Here is an 18,829-nt window from a genome sequence, read left to right as displayed (position 1 = left end):
AATGTTGGCTGCTAAATTTCACTGAGTGATGAAAAATGAAATGATTGTGTGGCACGATGGCCGGGAGGCCCCATCAAGGAAGTTCGGCTGCCAAGTTAAAAGTCTTATTTCAGTTGACGCCACAATGGGTGACTTGCATGTTGATGATGAGTGACAAATCTCGGTACACAATGTGGCAATCCGATGGCAGGGTGTGGGTATGGCAAAAGCCTGGTGAACGTCAGCTGCCAGCATGTGTAATGCCAACAGTAAAATTCGGAGGCGATGGTGTTATGGTGTGGTTTGCATCCTTTGTTGTTTTGTGTAGCACTATCACAGCACAGGCCTACATTGATGTTTAAGCACTTTCTTGCTTCCCACTGCTAAAGAGCAATTCAGGGATGGCAATTGCATCTTTCATCACGATCAAGCGCCTGTTCATAATGCACCGCCTGTGGCAGAGTGGTTACACAACAATAAGTCCCTGTAGTGGACTGGCCTACACAGAGTCCTGACATTAATCCTATAGAACACCTTCAGGATGTTTTGGAACGCCGATTTCATGACAGGCCTCACTGACCAACATCATTACCTCTCCTCAGTGCAACACTTCGTGAGGAATGGGCTGCCATTCCCCAAGAAATCTTCCAGCATCTGATTGAATGTATGTCTGTGAGAGTGGGAGCTGTCATCAAGACTAAGGGTGGGCCAACACCATATTGAATTCCAACATTACTGATGGAGAGTGCCACAGACTTGCAAGTCATTTTCAGCCAGGTGTCTGGATATTTTTGATCACATAGTGTATATGAGTGGCTCAAGGATTTCTTAAGTAACAGAACCCAGTATGTTGTCCTCAATGGCAAATATTCATCAGAGACAAGGGTATTGTCAAGAATGCCCCAGAAAAGTGTGATGGGATCACTATTATTCTCTATATACATAAATGATGTGGCAAACAGCGTGGACAACAATCTGCAGTTGTTTGCTGATGATGCTGTGGTCGAAGCTGGGTGGCTGTAGGAGAATACAAGATGTGTTACACAAAATTTCCAGCTGGTGTGATGAATGACAGCTAGCTCTAAATGTAGAAAAATGCAAGTTAATGCAGATGAGTAAGAAAAACAAATGCATAATGTACAGATACAGCATTGGTAGTGTGTTGCTTGATACAGTCACATCCTGTAAATATCTGGACATAACATTGCAAAATGATATGAAAATGAATGAACACATGAAGATTGTGTTAGGGAAGGCAAATGGTCAACATTGGTTTATGAAGAGAATTTTGGGATAGTGTGGTTCATCGGTAAAGGAGACCACATTTAAGATGCTGGTGTGACCTATTTTTGAGTACTGCTTGAGTGTTTAGAATTGCCACCACGTTCGGATTAAAGAAAGACATTGAAGTAGATGCAAAGCAGGCAGCTAGACTTGTTACTGGGAGGTCTGATCAATGTGCAAGTATTGCAGAGATGCGTCAGGAACTGAAACGGAAGGGAATTTGAAGCTGATTGCAGAATGATTCTATTATCACCAATGCACATTTCACATAAAGACCATTAAGATAACATCGAGAAATTAGGGCTCATAAGGAAGTATAGGCATAGTAGTTTTTCCCCTGATCTATTTGAGAGTGGAACAGGAAAGGAAATAGTGCAGGGTACTTTCCGCCAAGCACCATATGTTGGCTTGTGGATTATGAATGTAGATGTAGATGTAGATATACATCTATGGTCCGCAAATCACTGTGAAGTGCATGGCAGAGGGTACTTTCCATTACACATCTTAATAAGGCTTCTTCTCAATCCATTTGTGTATCAACCATACCAAGAATGATTGCTTAAATGCCTCTTGTGTGCTGTAATTTGCCTGATCTTTTCTTCTTGATCCATGCATAAGTGATTCTTGGATCCTCACTTAATACTGTTTCTTCTTTGTAAATAGACTTTTCTTAGGTATTTTGCTGTTTGTCTTCCAGTTCAGTTTTTTCAGTACCTCTGTGAAGCTTTCCCAAGTGTCGGTCACAACTATGACTGTCTGTACCAGCATTCTTCGTATCATTCAATATCTCCGGTTAGTCCTATATGGTAAAGATCTCACATACTCAAGCAATATCTAAGATGTGATACAAGTGTTTTATAAGCAATTTAATTAACAAAGTGATTGCATTTTCTATGTATCCTACAACTGACTGAAGTTTGCCACCTGCTTTACCTGTGGCTGAGCATACATGATCAGTCTATTTCAGTTTCATAATTTCACCACAAATTACAACAACAAGTATGTGTATTATGAGGGCTGTTCAGTAAGCAACACAACACTTTTTTTCTGAAAGCACGTTGATTTGATTCAGAATTCCAATATACCATATTATCACCCACTCTTTTGGCTACAAAATGTAATGTCTATCCAATGTTATGGCCTTATGCCACATTACTAGGAGAGCCTGTATCCCCACACATTACCACTCCATCGGTCAATGTTGGGACCAACATCTTGCTGTGTCAGTAACCTCCCAATCATCAGTGAACTGCTTCCCGTACAGTGCATCCTTCATTGGGCCAAGCAGGTGGAAGTCAGAAGGTGCGAGATCGGGGATGTAGGGTGGATGAGGAAGAACAATCTGATGAAGTTTTGTGAGTTCCTCTTGGGTGCACAGACTTGCATGATTCCTTGCTTTGCCATAGATAAGGAGAAGTTTTTTTGCAGTTTCTTGGTGACAAACATGCTGAAGTCACATCTACAATTTCCTGAGTGTTGCACAATACACTTCTGACGTAAGCTTTGCACCGCGAGGGAGGACATCACAGAGCTGCTATGGCGCCACTCCATGGACTGCTGTTTTGTTTCTGTTTTGAAGTGATGAACCCATGTTTCATCACCTGTAATGATATTCGACAAAAAAATTGTCACGATGAGCCTTGAGTCACACAAGCAATTCAGCACAGATTGTCCTTCATTACTGTTTATGATCTTCTGTTAGATGGTGAGGAACCCAATGGGCACCCACCTCTGATTACTCCAATTGGTGGGCAAGTGTGCCAGCACTACCAATGGAAATGTCCAGTTGAGCAGCGAGGTGTTTGATTATGATCTATCGATTACCTCGAATGAGAGAGTCTGCACTTCGCAAAATTTCAGGAGTCACAGCTGTGTGCACCGGCACGTGGGAGATCAGACAAGTTTGCACAACCTTGTTGTGATAATGACAGATGGCTTGTCCAGTGGCTCATGGTGCTTTTGTTCACTGTCAGGTCTACACCATCTCCTTTTCCCATTAGCCTATCTTTTTTATGTATATTGACTACTGCTTTCAATTTCACATACTTGCCATGTTTGCTATGCCTAGTACACAGCTTTTTATATTGGTATGACTATCAACCTGCTGTCCACCAGGATGAATGGCCACTGCCAAACTGTGGCCAAGAGCATGGTAGACCACCATGTAGCACAACATGCAGCTGAACATAATATGCTTGATTTCAATGGCTGCTCCACAACCCAGGCCATCTGTATCCTCCACTCCATCATCAGCTTTTCTGAACTGTACAGATAGGTGTTATCTTTACAACAATTCTCTGCTCCTGAAATTATCCCAGCCTCAACCTACAGCAACCTACTATTGCCACACCCTCCATCCGTCAGTTTCTACCCCCTCCTTCCTATCACCTCCTCTCTTTTCACACTCCCTCACCCTCATTGTGCGCTGCCCTCTGCCAATGTACTTGCCTGTCTTGCCCCTCCCATGCTCCTCTCCTTTTCCATTTACACTGCCAGCCCCTGTTCGCCTCCCAATGCTGTGCCTAACAGTCTAAACCTTCATCTAGTCCCTGCAAGCTCCAATAGACAGTGCTCTTCTCTCACCCCACGTGTACCCTGATAACTGCCCCATTTCCTGTCCCACTCCTGACTGCTACTTTCATTCAACCTGACAGATGCATTCAGGGCTAAGCTGCTGGAGACACCAGTCTTGTGTGCATAAGATGTGCTTGCTTGTATGATGTTGTGCATGTTTTCTTTCAAAAGAAAACTGTGGCTGAAACCTGAATGTGTAACTACCTTTTCTTGTGGCTATCTGCAGCTCAAAGTGTCATCTTTATGAGGAGTAGTAATCTATGGTTTGGTTGGTTTGTGGGGGTTGAAGGGACCAGACTGCAAGAGCTATCGGTCCCTTTTTCCATGGGCATGAAACACCCATAAGGAAGAAAATCAAGCAATAGAGACGACAAGGGATGACACAAAACAATAAAGACATAGACAAAGACCAGAAAAGAGGAATTAAAAACACACAGAGTGTTACAGTGGTCGGCCGATCATGGGAAAAAAAGGAAGAGCTAACTACCAAGAGACACACTAAAAACACCAATCTAAAACTGTAGACCAAAGGCCAGACTCAACACAAAAAAGAGACAAACCCTCAGATCAAGTGATAAAAGCCCCCTGCACAAATAAAACTCAAAACTAAGCCTGCCATTGCAGTGTCATTCGTTAAAAGTGCAGGTAGTGTATCAGGCAGCGCAAATATCTGCTTGAGCGCAGTTAAAAGTGGACAGGCCAACAAGATGTGAACCATTGTCAACACTGATCCACAGCAATGTAGAGGTGGGTTCTTGCGGCGCAATAAATGACCACATTCCGGAAGGCCCATCTCCAGGACCAGTGCACTGATAGGCTGTTTGGCCAGTGTGTCAACATGGTCATTACCCAGGATGCCGACATGACCCACTGTCCACACAAAAACCACGGAGCAGCCACAGTGGGCAAGAATATGGATGGACTCCTGGATAGCCATCACCAGATGGGAGTGAGGAAAACACTGGTCGATAGCTCGTAAACTGCTCAGGGAGTCACTACAGATAACAAAGGACTCACCTGGGCAGGAGCGGATATACTCCACGGTGCGAGAGATGGCTACCAGCTCTGCAGTGAAAACACTGCAGCCATCCAGCAATGAGTGTTGTTCAGATCGATCCCCAAGAGTAAAAGCATAACCATCTCGACCAGAAACCATTGAACCATCAGTCCAGACTACATCAGAGCCGTGAAACGCGACAAGGATGGCAAGAAAGCATCGGCGGAGGGCCTCAGGAGAGACAGAGTGTTTTGGGCCTTGTGTCAAATCCAGCTGGAGGCATGAGTGGGCCACACACCACAGGGGTATGTGTGAATGGGCCTAGAAAAGAGGTGGGAGAGGGAAAAACTCGAGCCCAGAGAGAAGAGACTGGACACGAACTGTGATTGTACACCCTGACTGGGTCCACTGGTATGGAAGATGGATGACCGAGTTGGGGAACAGGAGACGGTAATTTGGATGCCCAGGCAAGCACCGTATCCGCAATGGAGGGACACCAGCCTCCATAAGCGGTGCAGTGAAGTAGGGGTAAAGCAACTGCAACATGGAAGGTGATGCCAAACCATAAGCCAGGTTCCCATAATTGAGATGGGCCTGAATCAACGCGTGATGCAGTCATAGAAGGGTAGACCGATCGGCACCCCAGCTGGTGTGACTCAAGTAATGAAGAGCATTAAGATGCCGCCAGCATGTTTGTTTAAGCTGCCGAATGTGAGGGAGCCAAGTCAACTGGGTATCAAAAAGGAATCCCAAAAACTGTTACGTTCCAACCGCAGCAAGAGGTTCACTGTCAAGATAAAGCTGTGGCTCAGGGTGAACAGTGCAAGGCTGCCAGAAATGCATGATGCAAGTCTTGGTGGCCGAAAACTGGAAGACACATGTTAGGGCCCAATACTGTGCCTTGCAGATAGCACCCTGCAGCTGCCGTTCAGCAACTGCAATTCCAGCGGAGCTAGTACAGGCAAAAGTCATCAGCATACAAAGAAGCTGATACGGAAGTTCCCACAGCTGCAGCTAGCCCATTGATAGCAATTAAAAAGTGGCAGATACTCAAGATAGAGCTTTGTGGGACCCCATTCTCCTGGACTTGAGAGCAACCAACTTGCACATGGAAGGAATGAAGTGACAGAAAATTTTGAATAAAAATCGGGAGCGGGCCCCTAAGACCTCACCCATGAAGCGTGGTGAGGATGTGATGGCGCCATGTTGTATTGTACGCCTTCTACATGTCAAAAAAAGACAGCAACCAGATTCTGACAGCGGGCAAATGCTGTGCAGATGGCAAAATCCAGGCAGACCAGATTATCGGTGGCAGAGCGGCCCTTAGAGAACCCACCCTGAGACTGAGCCAGAAGGCCCTGAGACTCAAGAAGCCAACTCAACCTCTGGCTCACCATGTGTTCGAGCAACTTGCACAAAATGTTGGTGAGGCTAATGGGGCAGTAGCTGACCACATACAGTGGTTGGTTCGTTGTTTTGGGGAAGGAGACCAGACAGCGAGGTCATTGGTCTCATCGGATTAGGGAAGGATGGGGAAGGAAATCGGCTGTGCCCTTTGAAAGGAACCATCCCGGCATTTGCCTGGAGCGATTTAGGAAAATCATGGAAAACCTAAATCAGGATGGCCGGATGCGGGATTGAACCGTCGTCCTCCCGAATGCAAGTCCAGTGTCTAACCACTGCGCCACCTCGCTCGGGTAACCTCCAGTGGGTTCTTGCGAGGTTTCAACACTGGTGTGATGATGATTTCCTGTCATTGTGATGGGAACTCACCCTCAACCCAGATACGGTTGAAAAGGTCTAGGAGGCATCACTGGCAGGCCACCGAGAGGAGTTTAAGCTTCTGATAGTGGATGAGATCTGGCCTGGGAGCCATATCAGGTCAAGCGGCTAGGGCACTTTGGAATTCCCACTCACTGAATGGAACACTGTACGATTCGGGGTGGCGCATATGGAGTGAAAGGCTCCAACATTCCAACCGCTCTTTCAGGGAGCGGAAGGCCAGTGGGTAATTCATAGAAGTGGAACTCCGAGCATAATGTTCTGCTAACAGTTCTTCAATTGTGTCTGATTCAGTACAGACTGCTCAATTCAGGGAAAGCCCAGGTATGCTGATATCGATAGAGTCGCCTAATCTTGGACCAAACCTGCGATGGAGAGGTACAGATGCCTATGGTGAAGACATAACTTTCCCAGCACTCCTGCTTCCATTGACTAATAAGGTGTTGGGCCCGGGCATGGAGCCGCTTAAAGGCAATGAGGTGCTCCAGTGATGGTTGCCACTTATGACGTTGGAGGGCCCGCCTGTGATCTCTATTTGCTTCAGCAATCTCTGATGTCCACCAAGGCACAGTCCTCTGCTGAGGGGACCTGGAAGGACAGGGAATTGCAGATTCTGCTGCACAAATGACGTCGGTGGTTATCGTGTGAACCACCACATCAATGGTGTCATGAGAAAGAGGCTCAGTAATGGCAATGGAGGCAAACGAGTCCCATCAGCCTTATTCAAGGCCCATCTGGGGAGGCGCCCAAAAGAGCAACGCTGTGGCAGTGACAGAAAGATCGGAAAGTGGTCACTACCGCACACGTCATCATAAACACTCCATTGGACAGATGGTAGAAGTCCAGAGCTTCATACTGAAAGGTTTATGACTGAGTACGTGCCATGCGCCAAACTGAAATGTGGGGAGGAACCATTATTTAAGAGAGAAAGGTCGAGTTGTGCCAACACTTGCTCAATGACAGTGCCTCGGTCTGTTGCCACCAATCCACCCCACAATGGGTTATGGGCTTAAAGTTGCCCAGTAACAGAAAAGGTGGCGGCGGTTGGGTTGTCAGCACAGCCAATACATGCTGTGTGACATCACCATCTGGTGGAAGATAGATACTGCAGACAGTAACAGCTTTAGATATCCACACCCTAACAGCAACAGCCTCTAAAGGTGTTTGAAGAGGGACACACTTGCTGTAAAGAGAGTTAAGGACGTAGACACAGACACCACCAGATACCCTTGCATAAAGCTGCCCAATTTTTATAATAACCCCGATAGCCACAGAGGGCGGGGGTTTGGCATCGACAGAAACCAAGTTTCCTGGAGAGCAATGCAGAAGAAAGGGTGAAGGCTGATAAGTTGTCGGAGCTCAGCAAGGTGCTGGAAAAAACCTCTGCAATTCCACTGGAGGATAATATGATCATGAGGCTGGGAAGGCAATGAACATTCAATGAGGTGGTTTATGCCTCAGGGTCACCTGCTGCCACTGGCTGGTTTCCTGATGAGTCGATATACATTGTGTCTGAGGGCCCAGCGAGATCCAGGTTCTCAGCGGACACCAGGGTCTCCACCTCATCCTCAGACGCTGAGCTTGTAGGTAGTGGTGATGTGGGTGCCACCGCAAATTCCTTGGTCTTAGAGGCCTCCTTCTTGGACTTTTCCCGCTGCTCCTTGGGTTTCTCTGGCTGGGAGGGCTTCACTGAGTCAGTCTCCAGGACTGAGGAGGATTGTGAAGCTCTATAACCAGCTGATTTGGGGCACTTCAGCTACTGATGGGCATCATCTTTCCCACTAGTGGAAACCTGGGAAGGGAGGGACCCAAGGGACCCCATCTGTGTGAGAGGAGCCAAAGAAGTTGGATGCTTCTCTGGCTTAGAAGTGGGGATGGATGTCCCCTATGGTTGGGGGTTGTTGCTCCCAAAGCAGGTGGTGCAGGAGCAACAGGGAGGGAATTGCCCCCCTCCCCTCCCCACCACCACCACCATCAAAGGGGTAGGTGTAGTCTTCCGGCTCTGAGAGATGACTGGGGCAGGTGGAGCTGATGGGACTAGAACAGTTGTAGCAGTGGCATAAGAGGAAGGCATATGAACAGGATGGAGGCGTTCAAACTCCCGCCTAGCCTCAGTGTAGGTCAGTTGGTCCAGGATCTTATATGCCATGATTTTCCTTTCTTTCTGTAAAATCCTACAGTCCGGCGAGCAAGGTGAATGATGCTCTCTGCAGTTGACATAGATGGGAGGTGGGGCACTTGGAGTATTGGGATGTGATGGGCATCTGCAATCTCGACATGTGAGGCTGGAAGTACAGCAGGAAGACATATCGCCAAACTTCCAGCACTTAAAGCATCGTATCAGGGGAGGGATATAGGGCTTGACTCACAGTGGTAGACCATCACCTTGACCTTCTCAGGCAATGTATCACCCTCGAAGGCCAAGATGAAGGTACCAGTGGCAACGTGATTATCCCTCGGACACTGATGAATGTGCCGGACAAAATGAACACCTTGCTGCTGTAAATTGGCGTGCAGCTCATCATCAGACTGCCAAAAGAAAGTCCGTGTGGAATGTAATACCCTAGACCATATTTAAGCTTTTATGGGTCGTGGCGGTAACAGAAACATCCCCCAACTTGTCACAAGCAAGTAATGCCTGTGATTGGGCAGAGGATGCTGTTTTAATCAAAACTGACCCAGAGCACATTTTGGACAAGCCCTCCACCTCCCCAAACTCTTCCTCTAAATGCTGTCCAAAGAACTGAGGCTTCATCATCATGAAAGACTCCCCATCAGCTTTTGTACTTACTAGGTGCCGGAGGGAATAAGCTTCACTGCCATCCTTAGCCTTTGTTCCTCCCAGGGTGCGGCCAGGGAGGGGAACGATTTAGGGTCATACTTCTGTGCATTGAATTGAGCCCTTGAATGCTTAGAGACTGCTGGTGGTTGGCCACCAGCAAGAGAAGACATGCCATACTTCATTGCGTGTCATATGCCCTGATGCCACCCACTCTGACCAAGGGTCCTCCCCACGGGTGCCACCCAGCCACAGCAAGGGCCACCTGGCAGGATGGCCCTTGCTGGGAGTCCCGATGCCCCAGGGTGATGGGCATCTACTCCTTGGCATACGTGGAGAGTTAACGGTGCAGGCATCAGCAGAGTGATGCCTGTGTTCTCAGGGGGCTACAACCAACAGGGTACATGGCGGCCCCACCACAGCGGCCTGGCTAGCGTGCTGGATATCAGGTGCAAAGAAGTCCATGGTCATCATCAGCGCAAATGTGACACTGCATAGTGCGTGCTGGAAACTGCACCCAGGAATGTATCCTCACCCTAGAGATGGAGAATGAGCGGGACTGCAATGTGACGATGAGAAAGGGGGCTAAAGATCTCGATGCACTATGGACATGATGCACCATGTAAGGCTCCCTTCCCCAATTGGCTTGCTCCTCAGAAAAGTTTGAAGAATGGAGGTCAAACCTTGCAGGGGACCAACACATAAAGGCCAAAACATGTGAGACCCCATTTTTTTAGCAATCTATCTTTTTTCTTAATATTGCTGATATTACAACCTGTAGTTTCTGTTGTTTGATACCCAGTATTATGTTAGCTTCATTAATTTTTAGTAATGTTTCAAAATCTGGGATATTGTTATGAATACTTCGGTAGTCAAGCACCAGGATATTAATAGTCTCAAGTGTGGGAGATATTTCTTCAGACCTTCCATAAATACTTCAGGGTCTCCTACAGCTATAGCTATCTAGACCAGATGTAAAAGTTAATTTTAGCTAAAAGACCTTGTTCCCAACTGTCACACAAAGAACCACCTGCGGAATTGTATATGGAAAGGGAATTTTTGCAGTGGGGTCACCTGTATCTGTTTTATTAGTTTATGTAAAATTACAATTATATGTTTAGCATTTTTTAGTACTTGGGTGTTCCTCATGAATGTTTGACCCTACCTTTATGACAATAATCAATGTGACATTACAAATAAGATGGTGAGTAATGGTAGATGATTCCATAAATATTCTGATTAGATAAATAGGTCTTGGATAGCTGCAGATCTGCAAGGGTTTTCTGATTTTGAGATGAGTGTCTCAATTTCGTGGTTTGTAATATTAGGGCCAACACCTTTGATAACAATGATGTGTAGAGGATGTCGTGATAACTGAGAATCTTCAAGAGGTATGGGTTAAACAAGTGTGTGTTAATGTATACTGGTGTCAAAAATTATAGCGAAAAAGGAAATTTTGCAAGGTTGCATTTATTTTGCCACAAAATGGTATAAACAAGTGATAGTAAATTAGAAACAATGTCAAGAATACAGAGTGTAAACAACTGCAACATGCATAATGGTAGACAAAAATGTTCTTCATTTTTTCCAACTTAATGGATTTGCATACACATTCTGACTACCAGTTAATGTGCTTAGTCTGGGGTGTAACCACCTATGCCAGCAATACAGGCTTGACAATGATTTGGCATCCTGTGAATGAGTCATTAGTCTCTTGTTGAAGTAATAATGCCCTTTCTTCCAGTGGAACTGTTCGCAAGTCTTAGAGAATGGTTAGTGAATGTTGATGTGATGCAACCTATCTCCCCAGTGCATCCCAGACATGCTATATGGTATTAAAATTGGGAGAGCGAGCAGGCCACACTATGCTCATAACTTGTTCTGTTTTCAAGAAAACATCAACTACTCGTGCTCTATGACGACAAGCATTATCATCCATCGACAGGAAGTCTGTGCCCACTGCATATCTAACAACTGCACCTGAAGTTCCATGATTTAGTCATGATACCTGACAGCAGTTAAACCTAGTTTATTCACCCATACAATTTCATGAAGAGGTGTTCGAGTGGTCAACATAACCCCTGACCACACCATTACAGATTCTCCTTGACATCAGTCTCTTTCCAGAATGTCTGGGTCCTGAAATCATGTTCCATATTCCATCCGGATGGGAATCCATCAAGAATCACTCTCCAGATGAAATTGGAACTCATCTGTGAAAAGAACATTGGCTCACTTTTCAACCATAAGGATGCGTCAGAGTACAAATACAGCAGGTCTCCAACAATAAACCACATTCGAGAAACAACATAACGATTCACATTAAGCCACCAGGCCACATAAGTTTGTGACTGTCCTTTTTTCATTCTTCCTGTGGCCCCCCACCACAGAGAGGCTGGTAGGCATCTTTTCTGTGGCATACTGTACCATCTGTGACTGCACACAGTCATTGTGGGTGTGGACTACCTGGCAAACACTACACTGTTTGATAGCTGCCTTGATGACATCGTCATCACTGTTGTCCATTTACCGGAATATTATCTTCTGTGCAGAACACAATCATACTGACATCTGTTAACAGTTTCTGTGATTATATCACGAATTAGACACAGAACAGGGAAATGGTGGTTTGTTGCTTTAATTTTGGACTCCCGTGTATATCTTGGCTCATTTCATATTGCTGAATGTTGTCCTTCTCAATGGAGTCCACTGCATATGATGAATGGGAGGATGACTAATGGTAATTGGTGATATTTTCAATAGGACATGAAATGTAAGTGAGGAAATCAGGATTTGGAGAGGAGGATCACCTGGAATATGTTGATATGCTTCTGGATTTCATCAAAAGGGATTTTATTTGCATGCATTTTGGATCAGGATGAGATTGGACTAAAATGTATATTTATAATGATATGGGCTGGTCTCACATAAGGAGTAGCTCATTTTTTCTCTTTTGTCAGGAAGTGCTTTATTTTATTTATGTTCTGGAAAAGTGATGAAGGGGAGGGGGGGAGGACGGAAATTTAAACATATACTGAATGGATAGGCAAATGGGAAACTGAGGTGGTTAATTTGTCACAGTAGACAAGAAACTTAAATCCACCAAGATATAAATCAAAGTTGCATGCAGAAATGTTTACGTAAGACACAGTATCAATGATGCACATAAATTTATAACTGGAACCTTCTATCGACTACCAGACTCACCTCCTGAAGTAACTGAAAGCTTTAGAGACAATCTCAGTTCACTTTTGTGTAAGTTCCCCAATCATACTGTAATCATTGGAGGAGACTTTAATTATCAAAAAATGAATTGGTATAATTATAGATTTGTTACTGGCAGGTATGCAAGACATCTTTTGAAAGATTAGTAAATGCTTTTTTCTGAAAATTAACAACAGATAGTTTGGAACTCCAGTCATGATGAAAATATCTTAGATCTAATGGCAGCAAACAAACATGGCTTTTTGAGGATGTCCACATTGAAACACGTACCAATCCATGAAGCAGTTATAGCAACAATGCATTCCAAAGTAGAAAGGGCAACTAAAACAAGTAGAAAGATGTTTATGTTCGGCAAACTAGACAAAGATATAGCAGTGTCATATCTCAATGACAGGACTGGGGTATATAGAGGAACTATGGCTCAAATTTAATAGTACAGTTGACCATGCATTGGATAGATATGTACCCAGTATAACAGTTAATGATGGGAGTGACCCTCTGTGGTATAGAGTCACTGTAAAGAAACTTCTAAAGAAACAAAGACTACTGCATGATAGGAATAAAACAAAGCATAGGACTACAAATAGGGAGATGTTAAATGAAACGCGTTTGACTGTCCAGAGAGCGGTGTGTGAAGCCTTCAATGACTACCTTAGCAGAATTTGTTAAAGGATCTTCAACTAAGCCCAAAGAAATTGTGCTCATGTGTAACGGCTGTTAGTGACACAGAAGTTAGTGTCCAGTCACTCATGGACAAGACAAGAAATGAAATTGAGAGTAGCAAACCAAAAGCAGAAATGGTTAACTATTTTTTTTCAAATGTTCTTTTATAAAGGAAAACCTATGAGTTTTCTTCCAGTTAAATCTTCATACCACTGAAAAGATGAGTGAAGTAGATATTAATGCCAACGGCACAAAGAAAAAGTTGAAATTATTGAAATTAAATGAAGCCTCAGGGCCCAGTGGAATCCTTATTAGATTCTACATCAAACTTGCAGCTGTCTTAGTCCTTTTGTTAATTAGAATCTATCATAAATTCCTTGAACAAAAAACTGTACCCAGTAGTTGGAAGAAAGCACAGGTCACATTCATCTAGAAGAAGGGTACAGAAGTGGTCCACAAAATTACTTCCAACACCCTTGACATAAAGTCGTAGAATCTTAGAACATATTCTGAGCTCAAACATAATGAGATGTCTCTAACAGAATGACCTTCTCCATGCCAACCAGGATAGATTTCACAAACATTAATCATGTCAAACCTAACATGCAGTTAGGCATACTGAAAACCATGGATCAAAGCAGTTGGTTAGATGCAGTGTTTCTTGACTCAGTACCACATCTAAATTTATTATCAAAAGTGCTATCAAATGGAGTATCAAAAGAAAATTGTGATTAGATTGAAAATTTTTGGTAGGGAGGATGCAGAAAGTTATCTTGGATGGAGAGTCATTGAGAGATGTTGAGGTAAACTTCAGATGTACCCCAGGGTAATGTTTTGGATATCTTGCTGTTCACATTGTACATTAATGAGCTTGCAGACAATATTAATATATATCTATGTGATACTTTGCAATTCACAATTAAGTGCCTGGCAGAGGCTTCATTGAACCACCTTCACACTATTTCTCTACCATTCCACTCTCGTATGGTGTGCAGGAAAAAGAGCACTTAACTCTTTCTGTGTGAGCTCCAGTTTCTCTTACTTTATCACAGTGATCTTGTAGGTGGATGCCAACAGAATATTTTCACAATTGGAGGAGAAAGTTGATGATTGATCCTGCACAATAAGATCCTGCCACAATGAAAAAAATCTTTGTTTTAATGATTACCAACCATATTCATGTATCACATCCATCATATCCATAACACTCTCTCCCTTATTTTGTGATAATACAAACTAGCTGTCATTCTTTGAACTTTTTCGATGTCCTCCTTCAGTTCTATCTGATGCGGATCCCAGACTGCACAGCAATACTCCAGAACAGAGCAGAACAATTGTGGTGTAAGCAGTCTCTTTAGTAGACCTGTTAAACTTTTTACACAATCTGCGTATAAATCACAGACTTTGGTTTGCTTTCCCCACAATGTTTTCGATGTGATTGTTCCAATTTAACATACTCATTACTGTTATCCCTAAAGATTTATTTGAATTTGCAGCCTTTAGATTAATAGTAACCTCAGAATTGTTGCAGATGATGCTGTTATCTATAATGAAATACTGTCTGATAGAAGCTGCACAAATCTGCAGTCAGATCTTGATAAGATTTCAAAGTGGTGCAAAGACTGGCAACTTACATGTTCAAAAATGTGAAACAGTTCCCTACATAAAACGTAGTACACTTATGACTATAATATCTGTGACTCACAGTTGGAATCAGTAAACTTGTGCAAACATCTGGCTCTTTCTAGGGACATGAATTGGAAAGATCACATTGGCTCAGTCATGGATAAAACAGGTAGCAGATTTTAGTTGGTAGAATACAAGGGAAATGCAGTTAGTCTTACAAAAGAGATTTCTTTCAAATCACTCATGCAATTCATTCCAGAATATTGCTCAAGTGTGTGCGACCAATTACAAAGAGGACCAACAGAAAAGGATAGCATGAATGGTCACAGGTGTGTCTGACCTGTGGGAAAGGAAGAATGTCATGGAGATACTGAAGGAATGGAACTGGAAGACTCTGTAAGATAGACAAAAACTATCCTGAGAATGCCTGCTTACGAGGTTTCAAGAACTGGCTTTAACTAATGACTCTAGGAATATACTACAACTCCCTTGGTATTGTAAGGGCAAGCTGAGATTAAGTGCAGAACACACAGAGGCATTTAAGCGATCATTCTTCCCACTCTCCATACGTGAATGGAATGGGAAGAGACCCTAATAACTGGTCAGCTGGACGTACCCTCTGCCATAGACTTCACAGTGATTTGCAGAGCATGGATGTTCATGCACAACCGGCAGTTGTGAGTATTATACAATGTGGAGCTATTTCTTTTTTTTCTTCTTGGCTGGGTGATTGGACTGAGGATCAATGGCAGTTTCTGGTGTAGAATTTGTGAGCTACTTGTATTCGTACAGTCATAACCAGGAAGAGTTATCTTATTGAACACAGCGTGTTTAATAAATAAACGCGCACAGCGAACAAAAATAGCGCTACCAGATTTTCAAATGTCACATCACACAGTATAGACAACATGTACATACGTAATTCCTTTATTTGACTGAACGTAATGTCCCAGGTGTTTTTTGCCAGAGTAAATATTTGTGCTCAGCAATTTCTAAGCGAAAGAAAATCGAAAAACTGAAAGCAAGTATCCATTAAATTTGAGTTTTAAAGTGTGCGGTTGTACGATGCCCTTTTGGTGTGTTGTACCCTAGGTAGTAGGTAGTAAAGCTGCACAGTGCACATCTGGAACGTTGATAGTTATGCGATGCAATACATAGGATTTGTTGTGTTTAGTGTGACTGTTTTCGAAGTTTACATGTTGGTTTGTAGTCGTCGTGTGTGTTCGGTGGATGTTGTCGTGATTCTGAAGAATGACAAATAGCATCTCGAACTCGGATAGCTGCAACACATTTATACTCACGGGAACCTAACCTCAACAACTACTTCGTGTACTTAACCATGATAATGTTGAAAGCATATTTGCTGCGGAATTTGCCTGAAAAACTCTGCTACAGATTAAATCGTTGCGTTAGATCTGTGAGTGTGAAACACAAAAAATGTGATCAAACGTTTCGATCATACTCTACTCGCCCTATTGCTCCTGCTTGGAATGTTTTGTTTTTCGGCACTGATGATTTTTCAGCAGAAAGCTTAACAGCTCTTTGTAATGAAATGTAAGTACTGATAGTCAATTGAAGAGTATTATTATGTTTTAGTTTTCCATTAAACAACCCAGTACTACGAAAAATCCTTGTAATTCGCAGATCTCATTTAACGCGATTGTTAAAACAATACAGTTCTTAGCTTAATACTTTCAGTGTTTGCTGTCACTATTAGGCAGTACATACTCAATGTTCTACTCAGTGCTTTAGCTCTTTATACAGAGAATGATTGATGTATCGAAAATAACGGGGCGACTGATTCTTCAGTGAAGTTCAAGCCGTGAATGTATTTTTCCCATTTAATTACGTTCAATAGAGGTTTCCTTTTCTCGTGACACCTACCACAAAGTGTGATCTAACACAGCTTTCTGTTTCTGCACAGATTTCCGTGTCTTGCCTGCGAAAACGGCATTCAAGTTAGGGTTAAATTGTCTTCTGTTTATATGCACATTAACACACTATGCCATGGTTTTTGTACTTTCTAACATTCAGACTGATCGTGTAGTATAAAAATTGTACAGGTGACCCGTGTAATTGTGAAATTATGAGCTTCACAGTCCAGCATACTGCTTGTTATTGCTGTTGTGTCAGACTCTGAGGGCAATGTGACGTTAATTGTCAGTGGATGTTTCACAACGTTTTACGCTTGTAGAAATAAGCTGACTGACAAAAAAGTGAAGCACAGAGAAGACATGGTCAGACGTCAGTGTAACTTCTTCTATATAGATGATTAGAGTTGCAGTTTTCTGTGATATGTAAAACGGCCCTCTACATTACGTTAATGTTGTCACCGGGCCTAGCGGGATGTATGGACACAGTACTACTGCTACGACGGTAAACAAATAAGAACGACGAAGGTACTCCACATAGGAGCGGCGCGGGGAAACAAGCTCCGCCTCCTCCTCGCAGGGCTGGCAGCCCTCATCCGTTGTTTGTAGGTCTGCGAAAGCAGTACTGACATGTGGATATAGGAATCACCGACACCATTGGGATCGTGGGCGTCTCCCTCGAATCCCTTGATGATTCAGGATTTGTCTCTTCACTCATTTCTAAATAAGAAAAGAAGCCAACAAGCTACTCACAACACAAAGCAAAACGGAATCCCTGAGCCATTTGGTGGTGCCGTGGTGGCTACATTGTAATTGTGTACTGAAGTGGTAGTTAAGGCTTGACCTCTACCGGTATTTTAGGCAACCATTATTCAAAACACACCCGCGCGCCAAGATATCCTCATATGACTTATGAGTCGCGAACAGCGTAAAACGACCTGGAACTATTACAGACTACAGGCTAGGCTTTGCAGCACCAATGGCAGCAGCGCGGCATGTAGAAGACGTAGGTGAGGATGAGGTGGATGCCTTGGAGGATGTCGCCACATCCACGCTATCCGCTACCGATGGTCGTGCCAACTTCTGTTCGAAACCGCTCCCCCCCCGACATCCTGGCTTACATTAAAGAGAAAAACCGTGTATTCCGCGAATGGCAGATCACACGCCAGCCCGCCACAAAGCGCCTCTTAAATAGAATGCGCAGAGAAATAAAAGCCGCAGTGGAGGCTCACAGAAATAGCTAGTAGAACAGCAGATTGAAGTGTCAGTGTGGTTCTGTGAATTAAGGGAAAACTGTGTAGCGAATAGTGCTTAGTTTCATTGTGTTAAACAATGACGGGAGGAACATAATTAGTGCGGTATAAAATAACGAGGACGACGACGATGCTTCCTTACCACAAGATAGTGATGTTCTCTTCACCAGTAAAACGCAAGCAGCCTAAAGAAACTTTCTTTTCTGATTACAGTGTTGCAAAAATCTTACATGTTTAATCAGTGTGTAATTATACCATATCCAGTCATTTAAGTTTGCAGAATCATTAACTTTGAATTTTTTTACATCCAGATTATTAGATAGTAAATAGTTATACACTTGCAGATCTTACAATACATAATGATGGAAAACTAAAGTTTATCATTTCAATTAATATAGTAGTAACAATGAATATGTGTCAGTAACTGTGTTTTTTACTGATTATTCATCTGTGCTTGATGTTAGATTTTAATTAAGAGTGCCCTGCCTTTCCAGTGATGTTAGAGGTAGTGAGAGATTTGTGTGATCTCCCAACAAATTTTTTGTCATACTGCCTTCCATTTAGGTAATTGTAAATTTACCCAATTTTTAATCTTGTCTTCCTTCCGTCTACCTCTAGTTCTTGTTCATTGTGATCACCCCTTATCTGATGTCTTCACTGTTGAGTTCCATAATTGACCACGAGGACCAGATAGTGGTCATAACTGTGTTTTTCTAAAATAGTTAAGTGAAAATCTAGTTCTAATTTGGCAAAAAATTTATAAAAGGGCAAGGTAAACAGCTGCGCTCAAGTGTAA

General features: G+C 43.4%; 1 protein-coding gene across 2 annotated transcripts in view; it reads left to right on the top strand.

The window, feature by feature from the left end:
- Positions 1-15,945: 15,945 nt before the first annotated feature.
- Positions 15,946-18,829, top strand: part of LOC126215330 (methionyl-tRNA formyltransferase, mitochondrial) — a 53,091-nt gene continuing 50,207 nt past the window's right edge. The window contains exon 1 of one of the 2 annotated variants that reach the window (XM_049942012.1): positions 15,946-16,463. In XM_049942012.1, the coding sequence (XP_049797969.1) occupies positions 16,249-16,463 (215 nt within the window). In that variant the 5' untranslated portion in view covers positions 15,946-16,248. The remainder of the gene's footprint in view (positions 16,464-18,829) is intronic. The other variant, XM_049942011.1, reaches the window with a different exon arrangement.

Source organism: Schistocerca nitens, chromosome 12, assembly GCF_023898315.1.
Source record: "Schistocerca nitens isolate TAMUIC-IGC-003100 chromosome 12, iqSchNite1.1, whole genome shotgun sequence".
NCBI classification, from domain to species: domain Eukaryota; kingdom Metazoa; phylum Arthropoda; class Insecta; order Orthoptera; family Acrididae; genus Schistocerca; species Schistocerca nitens.
The sequence above is the reverse complement of the archived record's forward strand: the minus strand, read 5'-3'. Positions and strand labels throughout refer to the sequence as shown.